Raw genomic sequence first — 24,994 nt, forward strand, 5'->3', positions numbered from 1 at the left:
CATATATATATATATATATATATATAAAATACAGGCATTATAATAAATGGCCCCAACCATAAAAGACAGATGACTCCTGTATTTTATATATAGAAGAATGTTTTTAAATCTACCAGGAAAGCTAGATAGCTCTAAGAACTGGTTGAAATAAGAGGAGAGGTAGAAGCTATTCATGGTTATACAAGAAAGGAAGTACAAAAAAGTCCAAAGTACCAGTCTACATCCAAGCTATTTTCTATACAGGTAGGTAGCTCTTCCCAGAGTACAGCATGAGCAGCGTGCTTCAATAGTTCTACACTTTAGGTCTCTTTGTTTCAAATGGCTTTATGTCTCCATATTATTTTGTTCTTTTTAATGGAAAAATGATGCAGTAATAAACTTGAGAATTAAAATTTTGCATAGTTTTACTGCCTAAGCTAATCATCTTTTCTTTTTTCTTTTTTTCTTTCTTTTTTTTTTTTCAATTCATGCTACCACAACTATGTATTTCTACACAGTTAATAACAACACATGCTTACTATGTAATGTTGTGCTCTATTTCCCATGCTGTATTAGGGTACTTTTCTACATGGACCTCAGAACAATGGGCTGAATCACCCTTTCCCTCACTCTCTAACCTTTCCTGATTTTTATCTTTGCATAGCATTTATCATTGCCTAACATCATAGAACATACTTCTTTCTTTAATGACTGCATATCCCACTAAAATAAATTCAATGCAGCAGGGTAAATAGATATGCCTACCATATAGTTATCATTTAAAGCACATTTATTGAATAAATGGGCATTTAGATAAATCCCACACTTCTGTTGTAGTCCATGCACAAATGAATGTATCTTTGCCTGTTGGGTTTCTTTAGCATTACATTGATAAAGAGAATATGTGCTTTTGATCATACTCATTCTCATTCTCTTTGTCATTATTCAACCATTTTTTATTCATTAATTGACATGTTTGTATTGGATGGTGTTTTATGTCAAAGAAAAAATATGAAAAAGGTAGATTATGTTCTCTATGGGATTATTTTTTAAAATTATTTTATTCATTTGAAGGGCAGAATTAGTGGTTCACTCCCCAAGTGGCTGCAATGGTGAAGGCTGGGACAGACTGAAGCTAGGAGCTTCTTGTGGGTCTCCCAACATGGTGGCAGGGGTACACAACTTGTACTGTCTTCTGCTTTTTCCAGTCTGTTAGCAGGAAGTTGGATCAAAAGTGGAACAACCAGGATGTGAACCTGTACCCTAATGTGATGCCAGCATCACAGGTGGTTTCTTTATCCACTATGCTACAATGCCAGTCCCTGGAACTTTTATTCCTGTGAGAGAGATGGACAATAAATAGACAATATGTGATCAGTTAGTGACACATGCTATGGAGAAAAATGCAAAAGAGGGGTGGGGCTGTCAGGCCTTGCTGAGGGTTGCTTTGAGAGCGCTCTTAATGAGGTAATAGATTGAGGCATATGAATAGATGGAGACAGAACAGCAATGGCCAAAACCCCATTGCAGTACACATTTTCTATGTATTACCCTACTCTATTCCAATTGACCCAGATCTCATCAATTTTATTTGCAATTGAAGTTTTTGTTTTTATGCTAATTTATTAAGTGCAGTTAGGTTACTTTTAATTGTTTTAGCATAATGAGAACAGACATTTGTTTCACATACTTGTTCCCTGCTTGCATTTCTTCTTAAATGAACTCTTTGTTCCTGTCCTTTAGGAATTTATCATTGGAATGTTGATACTTTTCTTATAAATCGGAATGAATCCATGTATTAGAAATAAAAATACTTATCCCAATTTGATATTAGTTTTTGTTTTGCTACTTTTCATAATTTGGCTTTTCTTTGTGGTTTTGTATACATTTTTGTGGGATAAACTCAACATCGAGAAGTGTTTGTAAGGGCAAGCATTTGGCACATGGTGAAGACACTGATGGGACACACATATCCAATATATGAGTGCCTAGTTGTCAGTACTGGCTCTGCTCTGGATTCCAGCTTCCCACTAATATGTACCCTGGGAGGCAGCAAGTTATGGTTCAAGTAGTTGAATCTTGGCCACCCAAATGGGAGACCTAGGACGAATCTCCAGAGATTCTGGCTTTGGCCCGGCCTAGCCTTGGCTGTTGTGGGCATGTTGGGAATGAACAAGTGGATGGGGGAATCTCACTCTATTTCCTCTCTCTATCCCTGTCACTCTTTCGAAGAAATAGGATACATTTTTAAAAATTGTCTGTGGTTGATGTTGTTAATGGACTGACTTTTTTACTTTCCCTGTTTCTACATTCTGTGCCATACAACTTTTTATTCTCTCCCACACAATGGGTCAGCCATGTGACTGACTTTAGGTAATAATATGCATTATTTATGGCAATGACAAAGTCTGGAAAAGGACTTGTGCATTGAGTATCTCTTGTTCTGGGCAGTGGCCATGAGACTACCTGAGCTACACTGCTGGTGGATGGCAGACAAGCTGTGCAGAGAGGAGATGTGAAGTCCCAGCCCAGGCTGTCCTAGCTCTGTACCAACAGTGAGATGAGCAGAGTCACTAACATTATATACAGGTGAGTGCATTCACAGGAGGAAACCCGGTCAGAGCAGCTGAGCCTCCATATACTTGTGAGTTAAATACCTGTTCACAATATATGTCACAGAGGTTTTAGGCTTGTTTTCTATGTACCCTGGTTGTTGACTAGAGCAATTCATAGAGTGCCCATTCCTAAATTACCACCCTGGTTGTGATACCTGGCTTGTGTTGGTTGCAGATGTTAATGAAATGAAAATATTTAAAAATAAGCCAAAACATAATGCCAGTGTTGGTCAGATATTAAAAATCCTTTTCTATGTCCTCACATGCACTGGGTGGGTAAAAATGAGAATAATAGAAAGAAGCTTTCTTTGACAGACTAGTTTGATCAACATGAATGAGTTCTCTTTGAATAGTACATATATGAAATTACCTGAATTCCAAGAAGAATGTAGAGGCAGGTGTTTGGTGCAGTGGTTGAGACACCTCTTGATGTCCCCATCCTATATCAGAGTGCCTGGATTTTAGTCGTGGCTCCACTTCTGAGTCCATCTTCCTGGTAATGCATACCTTATAAGGCAACAAATCATGGCTCAAGTAGGTGGCTCCCTGCTACCTATGTGGGAGATCTGAATTGATTTTCTAGTTTCTGGCTTTGGCTTAGCCCAGCCACAGCTGGTGTGGACTTTTGGGGAGTGAATCAACTGACGGGAGATCTCTGTTTGTCTTTTTCCCCTTCTCTGGATTTTATATAAATAAAATAATTAAAAATATAAAATATAAACATTTTAAAGGCAAATGTCCAATGCATTTCCAATAAGGAATAGTGAATATATTGCTCAATATGATACTGTCGCTTTCTGTAACCACAAGAAGAGGGGAGTAAGATATAAAACATCATACCACGCAGTAGTTCTCTGGTAACATTGATAAGGTCATGGCCTTTCGGGACATTAGACCATGATAAGTAGTGACTTTCAGGTAACTAGCACCACTGCAAGTGAACCTTCATTCCAGCAGTCGATTGCTCCTTTATCAAATCTATGCCTGTAGCCTTAAGAAAGTCTTGCTCTGTAACTCTGAGCTAAATAAGTGAATCAGAAGGCTCTCTGGTTTCCTGTTTGTACCACTGCACTCCAACAGATGAGACTGTACTTACTTCAAATGCCTGTGTCTAGAGTGCTTTTCTACTCAGCTTCCCAGGGAAGGAAACTAGAGCAAATACTACTGTGACCCAAACAAGCTACAGTCATGCCTTGGTATTCAGTTCATCCATTTGTTTCATTTTTGCATATCCACTATTTCGAAATGGAGAAAGTTAATCCAGCTACACATTTGATTACTGTTTCATTTGATGTCAGGTATTTAAAGGTCTTTTTTTGCACACTAGGCTTCAAAGTATGGTCCTAGTCAGCTTATAAAGTTATTACTAATTAGGGCCTGAACATTTAAAGAAGGAATAATCATATTCAACATAATCCAAAATTTTTCTGTCAGGAATAAAGCTAACAAAAGAACCAATCAATGCGTAATTTAATGGCAGTGCCTTGATTATACTTGTAAGTGAAATACTTATTGAATTTGCAATTTGTTATTTTTAAATTTTGCTGAAAAATGAGTTTAAGGTCATTTGATTTAACTAAATGTCTTTGAGAAATAACTAAAATAGTATCTAAATTTCACAACTATGCTGCCAATGAATAAAGCTTTAGATATGCCTGTGGTAATAGTGGCATTTAAATTTCCCATTTGAGCTGTAAAATATTATATGCTTGATTATATAAAGTTCAAAGGATCGCAAAATGATTATGAACATCTGAGTATTTTGATGAATACAAAATTAGATTGACTTGAAAGGTGGATTTATGCCAGGAGGAATGTTATTATTTTATGAATCAGATAACCCAAAAGATGACCCAATAATACTTATGCTTATAACAAACATTAAGTAAGCACTTGGTATAATGAGAGTGCCTGAACTGAGAACTGATTAGCAGGGTAAGGAGACTGGAAATTTTAGTGAACAAAAATGTTTCTAGACAAAATTCTAATTAGTCAAAGTCTGTGTTAAATTTAGAACCTTGATATGACTCAGTGTACCAGTTAGACTTTTTCATTCAGAAAACAAACAATTCTAGAATTTTAGTGAAAAAGGGATTTCATACACGGAGTTAAGATCATATGAAATGTTAAAAAAGACTTAGAAGAATTAGCTGAAGTTAACAACTTTTGTAGCTAAGACTCAGAGTTTGGGGGAATGGTTGTGCTACCACAACTACCTCGCACGTATGGAGCTGGGCGTGTGGATCGCTGGACGCTTGCATGTGGATCCCATTGGCTAAAGATACTAACATGACCTGATCTAACCAGCTACAGCAGTGGGGAGGTTCTCTCTGTCTCTCTCTCCTCACTCACTCTCTCCCCTGCTCCATCTTCTACATCTTTCATGAGAGTATCACTGGTGGAATGCGTGTCACATCTTGCCCCTACCTGTGGGGAAGCTGAGAGGTACAGGCTGTAGCCACCAAGCTTTCTTAATCCAAGGTGCATCATGGCAAGGGATGGAAATGTTTGCTGGAACTACATCCAGAAGACTTAGTTTGTTGTAAAGATCCCTGTTAGCCTCCTGTCTGCATTTAGGAAGGTAAAAATATAACAAAACCTCCATCAAACTATTTTATATTCACAAGTAACTTCACATATGGCTAACATTTTATCAGTATCTGACACAAGCTCTCAAGGATTAAAAAATACTAAACATCCATCCAAAATTAAAATTTTAGCTTCTGTACTTAGTACAAGGAGAAATTTTAACCACAGAAGTTATACAGTCCCTATTCACATTGAATTCAGCTTTACTTATTTATCATATTCCAATGTAAGAACTAATGTTGATGGTAATAATAATTGTTATTATTATTCAGTGTTTATTGAGCACTAACCACTTCTCAAGTGTTTCCATAGCATTGCTTTTTTCATATTCACAACTACACAATGAAGCAGCACCACTGTTAACTCTATTTTACTCATGAGAAAATGTATAACTGGATTAACAGACTTGAATAATATCACACAACCCACCACAACTGATCTTGCTATCTTCTCCATCTTATTGATATAATCCACCAAACCAACCAAATCAGGAAATGCAGATATTGTCTATTCTTCTTTTCTCTCAGTCTTACATGAAACTCATCAGTGAGTCCAGTTGGCTTGATCTATGAACTATGTTTGAAATATTCCTCCTCTCTGTCATCTCTGTTACCACGCTAGTGCAAGCCACCTATGTCTCTTCAAGGTCACCCACCCCCTTGACTAGGCACCTTGCCTCTACCCTCAGGTGCAAGTGCATCCTGCTCCCATTCTGTAGTTAGAGTGAGGTTTTCTGCTTAAAACCATCATTGGCTTCTCACTGTTCCTAGAATAAAATCCCCAGCATGGCTTCTGCTCACCACTCCAAACTCACATCATTTAAATTCTCACCCTTATGCATAGCATTCCAGTCCCTCAGACTGTATTCATTTACTGGGGTGGCCATAACAGTAACAGCATCATGCAGACTGAGTGGCTTAAGTGACAGAAATTTATTTCTTCACAGTTCTGGGAACTGGGTATCAGCACCAGCACGGTCAGTATCTTCTGAGGTCCTCTGGGACAGATCTGCTCCAAGCCTTATCTCTTGCTTGTAAATGACCACCACCTAGCAGTATCATCACCCATCTCCATTCTGCATGTGCCTGTGTCCAAATTCCCTTTTCCTATAAGAACTACAGAGAAAGAGCCAAACCAAATGCCAGTGTTTTGATCTACCTAGTTTTTAGAAGTCTTTAACTCCAAATAGAGTCACATTCTGTGGTACTAGAGGTTGGGACTGCAAAATAATTTTTGCTTGAGGTCACAATTCAGACTATCAAACTAATCTTTCCATTTGCAGAAATACCGTCCACTTTCTCCCCGCCCCCTCCCTGCCTCCGAATTCTCACCCTGGGGTCTTTGCACTGGGTATAGCCCCGAATTTCCCTGCTGTAATCACTCTGCTCTGCATGCCTGGGTCATTTCTGTTATTCTGTCGGTATCTCAAATGTCTCTTCTTAAAGAGACTTTCCCGGACCACCCAAACTGAAGTAGTTTCCAAGTTATTTCCTTTATTATCACATCCCTCTGTTTTCCCTTTTTATTTTATTTTTAAAAAAAATTACTGGGGCCAGCACTGTCGTGTAGTGGGCTAAGTTTCTGCCTGTAACACCGGCATCCCATATGGGTTTTTGTTTGTGTCCCGGCTGCTCCTCTTCTGATCCATCTCTCTGCTATGGCCTGCAAAAGAGGTAGAAGATGGCCCAAGTGCTTGGGCCTCTGCACCCATGTGAGAGACCCAGAAGATGCTCCAGGCTTCCAGCTTTAGACCAGTCCAGCTCTGGCTGTTGCAGCCATTTGGGAAGTGAACCAGCAGATGAAGACCTTTGTCTCTCCTTCTGTCTGTAACTCTGATTACATATACAAATATATGTATATTACATATACAAATGCATAAATAAAAACTTACAAAGTGATTTATTTATGTATTTGAAAGGCAGAGTTCAAGAGAGAGAGACAGAGAAAGAGAAATTTCTTCCACCTGCTGGTTCACTCCTCAAATGGCTTCAGTGGCCGGAGCTGGGCCGATCCAAAGCCGGGAGCCTGGAGCCTCTTCGGGGTCTCCCACCTGGGTGCAGGGGCTCAAGCATTTGGGCCATCCTCCAGATGCTTTCTCAGGTGCATTAGCATAGAGCTGGGTGGGAAGTGGACAAGAATTTATCCAGTGCCCATGTGGAATGCTGATGCCACAGTGGGTGGCTTCACCCAGCATGCCACGAGGCCACCCCCCCATTTTATATTTTTGAATCAGATCCATCGCTTTCTGTTACTTTCTGTTGCTTATCTATTTTCCCAAGTATGAGCCAGCATGTAAGTTGTGAGAGGGCAGATACCTTGGCTGACTTGTTCAATGTCTTCTCCCACCCCATGAAACATTGCCAGCCTTACCCATGAGAACAGGAAGAGAGAATGAAGGAGGCAAAAAGAGGGATTGGGGCTTTAAATGTAGATCTGTTTCACTCCTAGAATTTTGTCATTGAACTGTTCTTAAAAATATGCTGTCAGTATTAAATATAATTTGAAGTACCATTTTGATTACCAGGGAAATGATCACTGATATACAAGTTAGAAGATTAAATTTTGATTTTCTGAAACTTTTAGTAGTTTTGCAGGTATCACTCCTTGTAGTTTAGATTCCATGATAAGTCTGCACAATTCTGAGAAGAATCCCAAATTGGCAAATGTGATGAAACTTGCTAAGGTCAAGAAAGTCGGAGAGCTTTTTGTTTCTGTCATTATTTTTGGCTCCCGTTTCTCTTTTCAATGCCCATGTGCATCTACTCTGAGGGAATTGTGGTACTGGAGAAAACCACCTAGCTAAACACAGATGTAAAAGCTGATGCAGGTGGACATAGAAGCAGAAAATCCTAGAGATTCCAATTTACAGAAAAACAGCAAAAGATTCCAGGGTGCTCACGTGTCTTGGAACATTACTGTGAGATTTGATGGACAGTGTGGAGAAGGCATTTTGGAGATCTCGGGAAAGCTGTCAGTGATGTCCATCTCAACACATGAAGGTAAGCTCTGAGGCAGGGTCCTAAGGGTACTGAAATGTGGAGTCAGGTGTGCAATATAAAATTGAGTTGGTAAGACAGTAAGCACGATTCCGAGGTGGCACCCACCCATGGTCCTGCTGCTTTTATGGATGCCCGGTGTGAACGTCTTCCCTATGTGGGTGGCACCTGTGACTTTCTGGGTGAGATGTTAAGGCAAAAGTAAAAGGATTTTGCACTTTTAATTAAGTCCCAAATCAATTGATTTTAAGAGAATAAAAGGCATATTACCTTAGAGAGGTCTGGGCCCCCCTGTGGGCTTGATCAAGTGGATAGCCATGTTAAAGAGACCTCCACATGGCAGGTGATTCTGAGAGCCCTGGGCCTGGAGGGTGACCTATAAGCAGCAAGGATGTGAGAGCCCCAGGCTTGCAGCCACAGGACAGTGAATTCTTCCAGTAACCTGAAGGAACTTGGAAGCAGATCTTGCAGCCTTGTGAAACGCTGAGAAGAGGACCAGCTAAGCCCTGCTGGGACACATGGGACACATGGACACTCTGAGATAATACAGGTGCTAACTCTAAGCTGCTAACTTTGTGATCTGTTATGTAGCATAGAAAATGAATACCTATAACTTCAAAATTAAGAGCAAATGTGAGGCCTTGTACTTGGGCAATTGATTCTGTTTTGCTTTACCAAATCAACTTTATTTTTCCAAATTCAGCTGGAATGCTTGTTTGCAAACATATAAATATGATATCCTTTTTGCTTAAAACTTATTTGTGATTTCCAAAAAAAAATATTTCTTATTGCTCTGCCTAGTCTTGCTTATTGTACACTTCCCCTTTTTTCTAGTTACACTGGATCTTTGGGTTCTTGGATGCTCTCTGTTTTCTGCTACTACAGGGCCTTGGCACTTGCTATTCTCTCTTTCTGAAGCATTATTATGGTCCTTCCTCTGAATTACCACTCATTCATCCTAATCTTTTTCAGTTCTCATTTCCTTAGGAAATCTTGATCCTGATTTTGCCAACTGGGTCAACCCTCACTTCCATAGCTGTCCATAGCTGTCTTAGTACAACATATTCTTTTTCATAATAATTAACAGGACTGCACTTTTATATTGGTTACTGTGCTTATTTTTTATATCCCCATTAGGGCAAGGAACTATTTCTGTTGTGGCCGAACATTTTATTCCTGTGTTCCTAGCATTTTGAAAAGCTTAATAGAAATTCAAATAATTATAATAAATAATAGTCATTGAGTACCATATTGATTCAACTCAATCACAAAATAATCTGAGGAAAGTATTCTTTTTTTTTTTTTATTTTTGACAGAGTGGACAGGGAGAGAGACAGAGAGAAAGGTCTTCCCTTACCGTTGGTTCACCCTCCAATGGCCGCTGCGGCCGGCGCACTGTGGCGGGCGCACCGCGCCGATGCAAAACTGGGAGCCAGGTGCTTCTCTTGGTCTACCATGCGGGTGCAGGGCCCAAGTACCTGGGCCATCCTCCTCTGCACTCCCTGGCCACAGCAGAGAGCTGGCCTGGAAGAGGGGCAACTGGGACAGAATCCGGCTCCCCGACCGGGACTAGAACCTGGTGTGCTGGCGCCGCAAGGAGGAGAATTAGCCTATTGAGCCGCGGCGCTGGCCCTGAGGAAAGTATTCTTATATTTGCAGCTTAGAAACTGAAGCAGAAAGAGGGTAAGTAGATTTGTAATGTCACATGGATAGTAAGTATTGGATTTGAGATCTGAACATAGGCATTTGCAGTCCATAGCCTCACTGTGCATATTAGTTGACTGCGTATCAGTGCTGCATGCTTCTGCCTCTGGCAGGAGATCCCCAAATAAATATTAAGGCGGGATGGTGAATGATGCGATCATTTGTTGTCTGATCACATCCATAGCAGCTGATGAGCACAGCAATGATCTTCCTGTTGACTGGGGAAATGTATTACACATACATACACAGTTGGTATTAATAAAAATGTTTATAATAAATATAAATGATGGAAGTAGCAATAGTGGTCCTGGAGTAAAAAACACAAACTATTATGTAAATATATATTTTTTTCTAGGATGTGTAGTACTATTTACACTTTTTCAAATAGTCTCAAACAACTTTTGTTCAAATAAATTTCCTGCTGTATTCTAAAGACGACTGGACTTTCTTCCATTCCCATTTTAGAGGCTGGCACATGAGCAGATCCTTCATGAACACTGGCTTTTCTGGCTGAAGAAATAGCTTATTCTTCAGGAAAGCATAACGCTTATCTGATACCTTTCACAAAAATGTGAAGCAGAGAGTTTTACTAGTCATAGATGGGCTGTGTTTGCCATTGTTTTGGTCATTTCTCTTTATGTTAAACTAGGAAAGATTATCTATGACCAAAATCCATTTGGGGAGGTATTTGTGTATGCCACTCAAAGAACCACAGGTATGGAAGTCCAACTTGGGAGAACAGACGGAGCTCCTAAGTGAAATTTTGAGCTTTTCAGTATCACTGTTTACGGAAGGTCATTGGCTGGGATTCCCCCAAGTCAGCTGATGTGGAAGACTTGGGAAGAGTCTGGGCATCACTGGCTCTGTCTGAGTTACAGGGCAACTCCGTTCCATGATGAGAAATGCCAGTCCTGCATCTGGGAGCTCAAGGCTCCGGAGCATGACGGCAGATAGTTTCACTTGAGTGCCAGAGCATCACTCTACACTTCTGTGAGTCCCCTGTCTGCCTTTTGCTTGAACAAAGAAAAGAGGAAGTGCTCAGGGCAAAATTAATAATACCTTCATTTCAGATGATATGTCTATCCTCACTCTGGGAAGTGAAAGAGAAAATCTATCACATTGTTGGTTAATTTCCTGAAGGCAAATATCTCTCTGTCTCTGAGGGTCACATACTGCTATAGAGAGCAAAACCATCCCACTGGCTTCCATTGGTTCAGAAATTGATTTAGTGTATTATACACTTCAGAATGCAGCATTGCGGGCTGGTGCCATGGCTCACTTGGTTAATCCTCCACCTGCAGTGCCAGCATCCCATATGGGCACCGGTTCTAGTCCCGGTTGCTCCTCTTCCAGTCCAGCTCTCTGCTGTGGCCTAGAAGTGCAGTGGAGGATGGCCTAGGTGCTTGGGCCCTGCACCCACATGGGAGACCAGGAAGAAGCACCTGGCTCCTGGCTTTGGAATGGCACAACGCCGGCTGCAGCAACCATTTGGGGGGTGAACCATTGGAAGGAAGACCTTTCTCTCTGTCTCTCTCTCTCTCACTATATCTCTACCTGTCAAATAAATAAAAAATAAAAAATAATTAAAAAAAAAGAATGCAGCATTGCTCAGTGATGTTAGATCAGTTCTGAGTTGGAACAAAAGTGGGTATTGATTTGAAGACCTGGTAAGAATAATCAGAATAAACAGAAATGAGTATTTTATCCAAAGATATGTATACTAATTTATTTGAAGACAAGTGATAGGCCAGTTAAACTCCTTTTCTGAATGAACCAGAATGTTATTATTTGCAAAACTCAGAATTCGATATTTTACGTTATGCTTCCCCGTGTAAAACATGAGTTCCAAAAATGTAGCATGTGTGCTACCACTCTGACTCCTCTTCATTACCCACGGCAAGCATCAGTGCTTCATCATGACAGTTTCCACTGAGACAGGCTTCAGACTGCATCTTAACAAGTGGCTCCACACAGTCTTTTCTCAACAAATGAAAAATCTGGCCACCATACATATTTATCAAGTATAAGCACACGCTTCCTGAGTATATGTTTCTTCATCACATGATGAGTTTTATAATTCTTTGATACACTATTCAAATGGAATAAAATACATGGCATTTTACAAATTCTCTTGGTCACTGAATCTCATTTTAGTGCAATATCCTCTATAAATTTCTTGAAACATAACTTGGGAAAACACTGCTATAGGATCTTCCCATTTCTGGAGTTTTCCACTGGACTCTACATTTCTGATGCTTATGACTGATCAGAGTGGCCATCGAATAGTTTGTATTCATTCATATTATTTTTTAATAGCATATATGTGTATCACAGGCTACAGGGCTGTGTGTAAGAGCCAGTCAGATAACTAAAGGATCAACCAGCATTCCCATTTCAAAGAGAATTACTTTTTGCAAACCACCTTATTAAAAATAATCCATCTAACTACTTAAAATGTCCTCTCTGGTTGATAAATTATTTCTCTATATTTAATTCTCAAAGCTGATGTTAGTATTCTTAATTGTTTGTTTACTTGAAAGGCAGACAAGACAGATATCTATCAGCTGGCTCACTCCCCTAGACGCCTGGAACAGCCCATATTCGGCCAGGCTGAAGCCAGAAGCCTGAAACTCCATTCGTCTCTCCCACATGGGTGGCAGGGGCCAAGTGTTTGAGCCACCATCTGCTGTCTTCCAAGGTGTACGTAAGTTGGAAACTGGATCAGCAGCAGAGCAGGAGGGCCTCAGCCAGCACTCTGATATGAGATGCTGGTGCCCCAAGTGGGCAGCTTAACTAGCTGTACCATAAGACTCCTCAAATGTTAATATTGTTATCTCCATCTTGTCAAAGATGTCAAAGAGCTTGGGGAAATGGAAAAACTGACTGCTCACACAGCTAGGACTTAGCTGAGCCAGGTTCTGAACTAGGTGAGTTTTGATTCAAAGCTGATACTCATGAAAGCGATGCTGCACTGGTCATTTCCTTTGCATGGTGTCATTCAATAGCCATAGAATCACACAAGAAGCACTAACATTTGCATCTTGAGGATGAGAGTAATGAGCACATGATATACTGTCAGTTAAAATTTGAGATCTGTTGTAAACTGTTGGTTTTTGCTGTATTTTATGTGGTATCTCTGTTTCTACAGTTGGGTACCACAAAATAAGGCAGGCCTACAAGTGTAACTGGCAGGTGTAGCCACAGGAAAAGCTACAAGTAGGGCCTTGGACCACCACTGTGTCAATCAGCTTGGACTTACTGGATGAGGCTCACAACGCAGATCTCTTACCTAAATATTTACCCACTTAGAAAAACAGTATGAAGTAAAAATTTGTGTAAGGCCAAGTTATTAAAATGAGATCCCTTGAGGATTGTAGGAAACAAGAAGGAACACAGATGAGCTAATACTTAGCACATAAATAGGATGTAATAATGACTCAAGTTATAAGGTCATTCTCATTAGAAAGTACGGAGAGTAGTCTCATTTTCTAAAAAAGTAGAGGTTCCAGTGATAGAACTCTGAATGCTGACTTATGAAAATGCATTAGACTCCTCCATTCTCTGAGTCTTCAGTGATCCATTTAAGCTTAAGTCATTTGTACTTCAAAATAAAGACATTCATTTATACTATCATAAGGGGTTCCACTTTCAAAAATCCTAAAGTTTGTTCTTATTTTAACAACACTGATGCATTAATCTTTATAGTTTAGGTCAGGGTTGCTCAGCCTTGGACCGCTGACATTCTGGAATGGACACTTGGGTGTAGCAAGATGTTTATCAGCATCCTTGATTTGTACACACTTCTTTTTTTTTTTTTTTAAAGATTTATTTATTTACTTGAAAGTCAGTGTTACACAGAGGAGGAGAAGAGAGAGAGAGGTCTTCCATCTGATGGTTCACTCCCCAGATGGCTGCAACAGCCGGAGCTGCACTGATCAGAAGTCAGGAGCCAGGAGCCTCTTCCTGGTCTCCCACGTGGATGCAGGGGCCCAAGGACTTGGGCCATCCTCCACTGCTTTTCCAGGCCATAGCAGAGAGCTGGATTGGAAGTGGAGCAGCCGGGACTAGAACTGGCGCCCATATGGGATGCTGGCACTTCAGGCCAGGGTGTTAAGCCACTGTGCCACAGCACAGGCCCCTGTACACACTTCTTAAGACCACCTCCCACATGCAAGGCAGTCAATAATGGCTCCAGATATTGTAAAATGTACGGGGAAGTGGGAGAAAAACTGTCCCAGTTATGAAACTACTGACATATATGCTTCCTCTATATCATATAGAATTATCTAGCTAGAAAATAAGAGATTTAGTGTTAAAACACACACACACACTCAGACACAATGCTTTTGACAGCACTCAGTACCAGTGCAAATTTCTCTGGAAGTCACAGTGTTGATAAACTTCAGAATCTGAGGGATGGGTGGTTCCTGGCTAAGTTAGGCATAATGTCTCGGGAACAAATCTGATTCTGGAAGAGGGGTGATGGGAAAGAGAAGGTATGTTAGCAACTTGTTGCTGAGGCTTCCAGATACAGCATAGGGTCTTCAGATCTTCTGTGCAGGCCTGCCTTTTCTGGACGCAGCTAGGGCTCCTGTAGAAATGCGCAAACCTCCAGGGAAATAAATATCAGGTCCTTCTATCCCACTAACTTCTTTCTTTGCTCCTGTTCCCCGTTCTCTTCCACTGCTAAGGAAAGGCATCTATTAGGTGGTTAAACTTAAATTTATACTTGTTCTTTATGTGGGTTTCATCTATGGCCTTCCTCGAGAGACAAAAACTATCACTTCCCCATGGATCATTTTCAGTTGGGATCACTCGTACATTTGGCTTATTCTTCTTAACCTCTTTGTATTTACTTTTCATCTGATTTTTTTTTTTTCTTTAAGCAATAGGCAGGATAAAGAGTCTTCTGGCTCTCTTCCTCCAACATTGTCTATCCATATTTCTGGCTCTGGCAAAGCCAGAGACTTAGTGTTAAATACACACACACACACACACACACACTCAGACACAATGCTTTTGACAGCATTCAGTACCAGTTCAAATTTCTCTGGAAGTCAGTGTTGATAAACTTAAGAACCCAAGGGATGGGTGGTTCCTGGCTAAGTTAGGCGTAATGGCTTGGGAACAAATCTGATTCTGGAGGAGAGGTGATGGGAAAGAGAAGGTATGTTAGGAATGATTCTGGCAAAGCCTAATTGGTCAAGGATAGGAGCCATGGTAAAGGAATCCTGGAGATGTCAGTTATGTCTAGATTTCTTTTTCCATTTTTCTTTGTCATGACTAAGTAGTGAGATTTCCAGGGCCAGGAAAGGGGGCTTCTGGCCATGGTTTTAATCTAGGTCCAACTGTAAAGGTAGCAGTTAGAAGTCCTGATACTTGATATCTACCTGTATGAAAGACAATCTCCCACTTTCACTCTAAATTGAGTCTGAGGCATGAAGTGATTTAATTGCATTACAAGTAGAAAAGTTGACATTTTACCTAATTTTTGACAGGAATAAAGCCAATGGCAGAATTGTCGTCATCATGCAAAGGATAATATGGAAGTTCTTCCTTCAAAAATGATAAATTCATTTGAGATTTGTAGATCTATAAAGTTACAGAAAAGCACTTTTCCCTTTTTCTAACTCTTTGGGACAGCACACAGAAATGATGACTCACCCTGTGGATGTGAAACTACGTACTGAATTTGCAAATGTCATAACCAAAGGCACCTTCTATTGAAGCCTAATCAAATTACTGTATGACATTTGAAAATGAGTTTATTTGAGAACGTTAATATTAAGTTATGAGTCCCATGAGAAGCATTTTACAGAATGACTATAAATACCCATGGACATTCCTGTCACTGTTTAGAAGCTAGAAAAAATATCATCTGTGGTTACTATTTAGGCCCTACACAGTGAAGTTCATTTATTTATTAAATATTTTTGTATAACTCCCTCTTTATACTGGTAATCAGAAAAATATAGTGGTTAATTTTCATACATTTATTTGAAAAGGCACAGCTATGAACATGTCAATTTATTTGTAGCATTTGCATGTGTAAATCATAGTATGATAAAACTGCATTTTAGTCTAAGCTAGTAAATTGCTTTCAAGAAATAAGTTGATAAAACTAAGTTTTTAAAGAATATACTTGTGGAACTCTATTGAGATACAGATTTAATAAAATAAGATTCTTAGAGTTGTATGCCAACAGCCACTAAATGAGGAAAGGTTTTTGCAAACATGATGTAAAAATAATTAGAGCTTTGAATGTAAGAAATCTAGAAAATGCAGGAAGAGAATTTGTATTTACATGTTGATTGTCAACTGAGGATGAGTAATCTATTAAAGTTAGTGACTCAAACGGGCCCAATAACTTTGCCACACAGCATTTAACTTCTTTGCTTTTGTTTACTTTTAATTGTCAAAATAGGAACTAGCTGCTTCAGTGACAAAATGCATTACACAATGCAAATATTTTCAAAGAACACGATTGTTGTTTGGCATTCTATTTTAACATTAATATACTCATCTGGAACAGGAACAATGCTAGTAAGTTGTGACCATGACAAATTGGAAACTCCAGAGTCTTACTTCTGTTTTCATGGTATAGATTTGCCATGGAGAGAGCAGACAATCCAAATGCTAACTTGCTTCATGCAGAAAGCGCAATGTCTGCAGATTCTTGAGTTTCATTATAATAACCTGAAAATGAGATCACAGGAAATGTCTTATTGAATAATGACTCATCAATAGAAATTTATTAGCTAGCACAGAATCACCCCACCCATAAATCTTTCTAAGCAACAATCACCTTTAACTGGAAAAACACATGTTTATCCTTTTAGGAGAAGACAATGAAATATTTAAAGATTTCTGTGTTTTAGACAAATGATTCCTTCAAGTCCTTAACTTATGTTTAATATATATGTAATATATATATATATTATGTTTTACCTTTTTTAATGATCTTTTCTGCAACAGAAACCAAATTCCTTTTCAACTTGGGGTCTAGCAGGAAGCTAGGAAGAAAAAGTAAAAAATACAGAGTTGGCATTTTTCCCTTTTAAGAGTGAACATAGAAATGCAGCACAATCCTAGTTGTCTTCCACAGCCATGGGGGAAAAATAGCTTTGTAGAGGCAAATGGCAAGACAATCCTCCATCTTAAAAGGAAACAGGATCATTGTAAAATTCAATCAACTACATCAAAGCCTTTGAATTCAAATTTTATTTCTATTTTAAGGAAGAATAGGCTAAGCATTAGCAACTCTGATTCTTTGCCTCTTATCCATAATCTTCCTCTTAAAAACAAATGCCACATCAGTATAGTCCTTCTGATCTTATAGAAGTTTCAATTGATAAAGATATTTTCATAAACTCCAGACCTTGGTGCATCCCACAATCTTGGAATGTTAGAACAAGTTTATAGTATGAGAAATCAGCAAAATGTTTATGAAAAATGCATATTATGAAAAAAAGACTATGCATGTATTTAAAATCTTTTTGCATCAAAATAAACTTCTAAATCCATTTTTCTATGAACATTTTCAATTTTAAAAAAGATTATTTATTTGAAAGGCTAACAGAGTTAGGACACGACAGTGAGAGAGATCTGCTATCTACTGGTTCACTCCCTAAATGGCTGCAAAGGTCAGAAATGGGTCAGGCCAAAGCCAGGAGCCTGCAAGTTTTCTTGGTCTCCCATGTGACTGGTAGGGGCCCAAGAACAGGAGTTATTTGCTGATTTCCCAGGCACACCAGCAGGTAGCTGGATTAGAGGCAGAGCAGATGGGTCTGGATGATGATGATGGCAACAGAAGTGGTGGCCCAATCCACTGCACCACAATGCTGGCCTCCTTGTGTATGACTGCATGGCACTGTAACTTATTGGTGGGTTTCATAATGGCCCAGAAATGTAAATAAATCAATGTTTTTAGGGTAAATTTCTTTTATGGTTACTTAGGATTTCTGCTAGTCGTGAGAGCACAGGGCTACCAAAATTGGAAAACTAAAATTGATTAATTATGAAAATTTCCAAGGACTCTAATTCTGTATTTTTACAGATTCATCTGTCACACAACCTTTGGTAACAGTGCAAATATCCTATATCATATATGTAGTTAGTTGGAATTGTGTGATTTTTTAAGAAGAAATATTGCTGAGTGTTGTCTTGAATTGGTGGTCTTGGTTTTTCAGTTGCTGCTGTCCTTTAGTGTTATTTTTAGCTTCTCATTAGCAGTTTGTTTTCTATAAATTTGTTGATATAAAGTAACACATATTTGTATCAACAATATTTTGGAGCTATATTGCTCCACTACCTAGACTTTAAGTAATAAATACATTGTGATTGATAGGGACTCGTCATATTTTTATTGTTGAAGCAATATGTATTATATATTTATAATTCCTTTAAGATGTATTTGGTCTGTATATGTTGAATTTAGCCATATTTTGGCCTTGGTGGCTTTCCTCTTTGAGCTCCTTCTTTTTTTTTGTGCAATTTCATTAAATTACTACTCATGGGTTTTTACAAAAAAGATTCATGTAAACTATTTTGTTCACATTTGTTAGAATGTTTCAAAACACAGGATAGAAGACTCATGTTTTTTTCCCCAACAAGGGAGTTTTTTCCTCTGTAAATCATAAAAATTAAGAACATGTGTATTGCTTACCTTATGGCTGAAGGGTGCATTATACAACAGATTTTCATTGTGGGCAATTTCGTTACCTAAGAACACAAACTCTGTCACAACCTCTGGTCATATGCACATTTGGTTATTCATCTATTCAGGACATTTAAAAATGATATATGAATGAAGAGACAATTTACTAACGTGATAAAAAGGACATACTGAAAAGGCATCCTTGGCAAATAGGCTTTAATTTCTCCTATCCTTTTACATTGAGTTGGGTAGGATATGGAGCAGCCATCTCATTTTAGGAGCAATCTGTCTCACACCTTGAAGTTAAAATCTTCACTGGGTTACACTTTCTTTTTCTTGTCCACATTCACTAGGATGGGCCAATTGCAAAGCACAGTCTTCTAAGAAATCTTGTTCCTTCTGCTCTGCATTGGCTTTTGTGACGGCTCCTCCTGCTTCCCCATAGGCTTCCCATTTTCCATCCGAGCTGCAGGCTCTGTACTATTGCTTCTCCGTTTCCCCACCAAGGGCTTTGGTCCAGGCTACAGAGAGATGCCTCTAGGCTATTTAATGGTCCCTCTTGATCTTTCCAAAATTCAGCTCACATTCTGTCCCCATTGTGTTGAGCTGATCACTCTTTCAAGTTTTGCTAAGATTTCTTTGCTTTACCAGTAACTCTGAAGTATCAAGCACCAGCCTCCACGTACATAAATTATCAGTCTAAACTCTCTCTATGTAGCAATACCCCATGGTACGATTCTAGTTTACAATTTACATATGAGAAAACTGAGGCCTAGAGAGCTACTTAAGCTGTGCTTGGATGTGCTAAGGGTCACAACTAGTAAGTTCTGAACAGCTAGGTCCACTGGAGTTGAAGGCAATGCTCCTTTTTCTGTCTTGTGGTGCTTCTAGCATTGCTATTGCAGAATCACCTCACATTATTTTGGATGTCAAGTGGTTCTGCATGTAAATATATAAAATCCGTATGAATTTTTATATTGAGCTAATATGTTCCCATTAATACTGAAAATAGCTATGTACTTTTAGTTTAAAATATTTCAGTAAATAACTAGCACTTACCACTTGGATGGTGCACAATGGTGAGCTTTTCTAGAAGACAAAAAAGGCAAATTCTGTTGAGTTTTACTCCATATGTATTTTAAACCCTCTTGTTCTTATTTACTACTTATTTTTGAGGAGACTATGAAATCTCACCATGTGATCTAAAAACATTAACCCCAAATCTATCTTCCTCTAGCCAGTAAGCATGAAACCATGTCTCCAACTGCTGCCCATATGGGATGCCAGCACTGCAAGTGGTGGCTTTACTCACTATGCCACAGCACCTGCACCTATATTATGTTTAATACTTGACACTGCCTTTCATTGCTGAGTAGCATTCCATGGTATAAATATACTACAAAATATATTATAAAGCTATTTTCTTATCAGACATTGGATTGTTCCTAATTTGGTTATTATGAATGCAACTACGATCTTTTGTGAACAAGCCTTTGGGTGGGTATATGGTTTCATTTGTCTTGGAAAAAATAATTAGGAATGGAATGCCCAGGCCATGTGATAAGTTCATATGTGATTTTTATAAAGTCATCACACTACTTACCCACAGCAGTACATAGAGTTACACATCCTAACTAACGTTTAGGTCGGACAGTCTTTTTGGATTTTCATCGTAGTTGTGTACTGTTATTCCGTGGTGGTTTAATTCACCTTTTCCTGGCGACTAATGATGCTTAGCATCTTTTCACCTGCCTATTGCCTATTTGCTTTTGTAAGATAAGATATGGATGCTAGGTTTGCACTTGGGCTCTGGGTTATCATTGCTTCTAGGTCCTCTCAGCAGGTAAAGCTAAAGAAATATATGGATTTATATACACAACTATATGTGTATATTTATCTGTAACATATATTTTAACAACCATGATTCATTAAACTTCTCTAATAGCAGTGCAATATCACAAGTTTCCTTCTGGCTTTCCTTATTAATTATGCCTTTATTTGAGAACTAGAAACCTGGCTCTCATTATTTATAGTACATTTATTTAGTAGCTCAATCCTGGAATATTCATAAAATGTTTTTGTGTCTGTGCTTGGCTTCTTTTTTTTTAAACTTTTATTTAATGAATATAGATTTCCAGAGTACAGCTTATGGATTACAATGGCTCCCCCCCCATAACTTCCTTCCCACCAGCAACCCTCCCATCTCCAACTCCCTCTCCCATTCCATTCACATCAAGATTAATTTTCAATTCTCTTATATACAGAAGATCAGTTTAGCATATATTAAGTGAAGATTTCAACAGTTTTTACCCACATAGAGACACAAAGTGAAAAATACTGTTTGAGTACTAGTTATAGCATTAAATCACAAAGTACAGTACATTAAGGACAGAGATCCTACATGAGGAGTAAGTGCACAGTGACTCCTGTTGTTGACTTAACAAATTGACACTCTTGTTTATGGCATCAGTAATCAATGTGATACACGACGTTAACAAACTGCAGAAGTAAAACCATATGATTATCTCAATAGATGCAAAGAAAGCATTTGATAAAATTCAACACCCTTTCATGATGAAAACTCTAAGCAAATTGGGTATGGAAGGAACATTCCTCAATATAATCAAATCAATTTATGTAAAACCCATGGCCAGCATCCTATTGAATGGGGAAAAGTTGGAAGCATTTCCACTGAGATCTGGTACCAGACAGGGATGCTCACTCTCACCACTGCTATTCGACATAGTTCTGGAAGTTTTAGCCAGAACTATTAGGCAAGAAAAAGAAATTAAAGGGATACAAATTGGGAAAGAAGAAGTCAAACTATCCCTCTTTGCAGATGACAAAAAGTGGTTTTAAAATTGCTGGTCTATATGTTTGTGTAGAATAAGCCTCACAAACTGGGAGAAGTTACAATTATTGTTGACTTTTTAAAAATCAGAATATAATGTTTTCTAAATTTATTTACATCATTATTTCCTGTCTCCTATCAGTGTGGATATGCATTTATTTATAATACTGTCAGTTTAATTTATTTCAGCTTATATTCTATTTTGCCTTCTTGTTCTATTTATGAATATGTGCAAGATTAACAAAGTTCTAAATGTCAGGACTATACAAAGAACTGTAACTCAGAAAAATGAATTTTTTTCTTGTTATTTTAGAAAGCATGATTTTTCAATTTGTCCTTTCATTTAAGTTGTCAAATAAATTGGAAAAAATGAATCATATTTTTAGTATCTTTTTGATGTCTAGGATTTGTTATAATAACCCATTCTTTGGTTTTCTCTTTTTTCATGATCATTCTTCATGTAGACATGTCAATTTTATTTATGCTTTCAAATAACAAATGAGCTGCAACATTGTTAATTTTCTCCTTTGTTCACCTCTTTTCATTGATTTCTGATCTAATATTAATTTTTACTTTTTATCTGTTTTTGAATTTAGTTTTATTTCCATTTTCAGGTTTTTTCAGGTGGAAATTTCAATTATTGATCTCAAACTTTTCATCTTTTCTAGTATAACATTTATATTTGTAAATTTCCTTCTGTTAACTATATAACTATTTTAGCTATATTACACAAATTTTGATGTTTTCTACATTAAAGCTCATGTTGAACTATTTTCTTTTTCTTATATGACCCATGGATTCCTTTGAAATGTATTTCACCACCAAATATTTTGGGTTATTTTTAGTATATCTAATTTTTAATTATTGTCTAACTGTTGTTGTGGTAAGTGAAGATGACTTCAAAAGTCTGAAATGGTTCAGAGAACATACTCTTAATATTTCAAACTTTGAAATTTACTGAAACTTTTTGATGGTCCAGCACTTGTTCTGTATGGTAAATTTTCCATGCACATCTTCAACAAACATGTATTCTTAATTTTTTTTGATCTTGTGTTCTGTAAATGTAAATTGGGTCAAGTGAGTTGATATGTTTAGGTCATCTGTATTTTCATTGATTTCTGTCTGTTAATTCCTTAGCAAGGAATGAAAATATCCCTGAATACTGTGAAATTTTCACTTCACGCGTTTTGGTAAAACTCCTAAGTTGATATGTAATATAAAATACATCCTCACCAGCATTTGTGATTCGTGTTTTGGGCTTGAGCCATTCTTTGTGGCTGAGATATATCTCATTGTAGTTTTGATTTGCATTTCCCTGATTGCTAGTGATGTTGAGAATTTTTGCATATATTTGCTGGCCATTTGTATTTCTTCTTTTGAGAGCTGTCTATTGAAGTCCTTTGCCCATTTCTTCACTGGATTGGTTGATTTTTTTGTTGTGGAATATTTAAAGTTGCTAGTATATTTGGGATATAACTCCTTCATCAGATGCTTTGCAAATATTTTTCCCCTTCTGTTGGATGTCTCTTCACTCTATTCTTGGCTCCCTTTGCTGTGCAAAAGCTTCTGACTTTGAGATAGTCCATTTGTTTAGTTTTCTTGTTGCCTGTGCTTTGGGGGTCTTGCCCAAGAAATCATTCCCTACAACAGTATCTTGGAGAGTTTACCCTATGTTTTTTTCCGGCAACTTCATTGTCTCGGGTTAACTTAGATCTTTGATCCATCTTGAGTTGATTTTTTAATATGGTGAGAATTATAGATCTAAATTCACTGTTGCCAGCACCATTTGTTGAAGAGACTATTCTTACTCCATTGTTGGTCTGAGCATTTTTGTCAAAAATCCATTGGCTATATGTATGTGCATTAATTTCAGGGCCCTCTATTCTATTCCATTGGTCCAAGTGTTTGTTTTTATGCCAGTAACATGCTATTTTAATTAATATAGCTTTGTAGTATGCTTTGAAGTCAGGTATTGTGATACCCTCAGCTTCATTTTTCTTGTTCAGAATCACTTTGGGTATTTTTGCATGTTTTGAGATCTTTAGGACTGCTGTTTCTTTAAAAAATGTCATTGGTATTTTGCTATAGATTACATTGAATCTTTAGATTGATTTAGCAAAGGATATCTTTCCATTTTGTGTGTGTGTGTACTTGATGATTTCTTTCATCAATGTTTGATAATTCTCATTGCAGAGACCTTTTACTTTGGTTAGACTTATTCCTAAATATTGGATTTTTTGTGGTTATTGGGAATGGAATTTCTTTCTTGATTTCTTTCTGTGAGTTCATCATTAGCATACAAAAAACACACTACTTTTTGTGTTATTTTTTAACTTGCAGCTTGGTTAATCCTAATAACTTTTTGGTTGAGTGTTTAGGTTTTTCCATGTTCAACATCACATCATCTGCAAACATAGATAACTTGACTTCTTTTCCAATTTTGATGCCATTTATTTCTTTTCTTCGCTAATTGCTCTCCCTAAAACTTCAAGTACAATATTGAATAAGAATGATGAAAGTGGACATCCTTGTCCTACTGCTGATCTGAGGGGATATGGTCTCAGCTTTTCCACATTCAGTATGATATTGGCTATTGGATTGTGATATGTAGCCTTTATAAAATTTTTTTGGCTTCTTCACTGAAAATTTACATCAGCCAGATCACTAGAATTATAGTCCTTCCTTTTTTCTTTCCATATCCCAGAGCAGCCCATTCAGCCATCTTGGAGTCCCCTCTTTTAGCACTTTAAAGGTATTAGTACATTTCCATTCACCCTCCATTGTCTACAATCAGTTATTAGTGAATGTTCTCATCCCTTTCCTTTGTATGTAATGTGTCTTAATTCTTGGGCATCTTTCAAGATTTTCTCCTTACTTTCATTTGAAGTAGTTCAACCGCAAGTTTCCTGATATCCTTCTCACAACAGTTAATTAATTGACCTTCTCCTGCCCTCCTAGTTTCTTGGAACTGTATGGATGTATTTTGCATTTAATTTGTCAAGTTTTTAACCATTATTTCTTCAAAAATATAAAATTATCAACTTAAAAATTAGCCTGCTGTACACTTAATGAATTTTGAGTTGCACCTGCAGTTACCTTGGCAGAGCAAAATCAAATGATTTCACTGGCCTTATATGGTCCATGGGCCAGACGATCCCCACCCCAGCATCCACATTCAGCACATCTGTTGGTTGTTGCAGCCAGATTTCCAGTGTTTTATGGAGATTTTGAAAAGACACAGCCAGCATGGTTTTTCCCAACTCTGCTAAATTCTACTGTGTCTGATTTGCTTTCAGTATCCTAGAAGTTTTAATTTTGTGTTTTGAGTGGTCCTTCCTTGCACTTTTTAAAAAGTTTTTATTTAATGAATACACTTTTTCATAGATACAACTTTAGGAATACAGTTGTACTTTCCCCCATACCCATCCCCTGCCAACTCCCATCCCACTTTCCCTCTCCCATCTCCTTCTTCATTATGGTTCATTTTTACTTTGACTTTATATACAGAGGACCAACTCCATGCTAAGCATAGACTTCAACAAATTTGTACCCATGCACACACACAACATACAGAGTACATTTGGGAACAAAATTTGCAGTTGAT

General features: G+C 38.0%; 1 protein-coding gene and 1 long non-coding RNA gene across 4 annotated transcripts in view; one reads left to right on the top strand and one right to left on the bottom strand.

The window, feature by feature from the left end:
* LOC127483287 (uncharacterized) overlaps positions 1–24,994 on the top strand; it is a 148,910-nt gene that overhangs the window by 100,860 nt on the left and 23,056 nt on the right. For both annotated transcript variants that reach the window (XR_007909428.2, XR_011378333.1), the window contains exon 2: positions 2,431–2,568. This is a non-coding gene — a long non-coding RNA (uncharacterized lncRNA). The remainder of the gene's footprint in view (positions 1–2,430; positions 2,569–24,994) is intronic.
* BANK1 (B cell scaffold protein with ankyrin repeats 1) overlaps positions 16,266–24,994 on the bottom strand; it is a 352,647-nt gene continuing 343,918 nt past the window's right edge. For both annotated transcript variants that reach the window (XM_017347389.3, XM_008267565.4), the window contains exons 14-17: positions 19,599–19,628; positions 18,549–18,604; positions 16,832–16,896; positions 16,266–16,579 (exon numbers count right to left, since the gene is read on the bottom strand). In XM_017347389.3, coding sequence (XP_017202878.3) covers positions 16,837–16,896; positions 18,549–18,604; positions 19,599–19,628 — 146 coding nt within the window. In that variant the 3' untranslated portion in view covers positions 16,266–16,579; positions 16,832–16,836. The remainder of the gene's footprint in view (positions 16,580–16,831; positions 16,897–18,548; positions 18,605–19,598; positions 19,629–24,994) is intronic.

Source organism: Oryctolagus cuniculus, chromosome 8, assembly GCF_964237555.1.
Source record: "Oryctolagus cuniculus chromosome 8, mOryCun1.1, whole genome shotgun sequence".
Lineage (NCBI taxonomy): Eukaryota > Metazoa > Chordata > Mammalia > Lagomorpha > Leporidae > Oryctolagus > Oryctolagus cuniculus.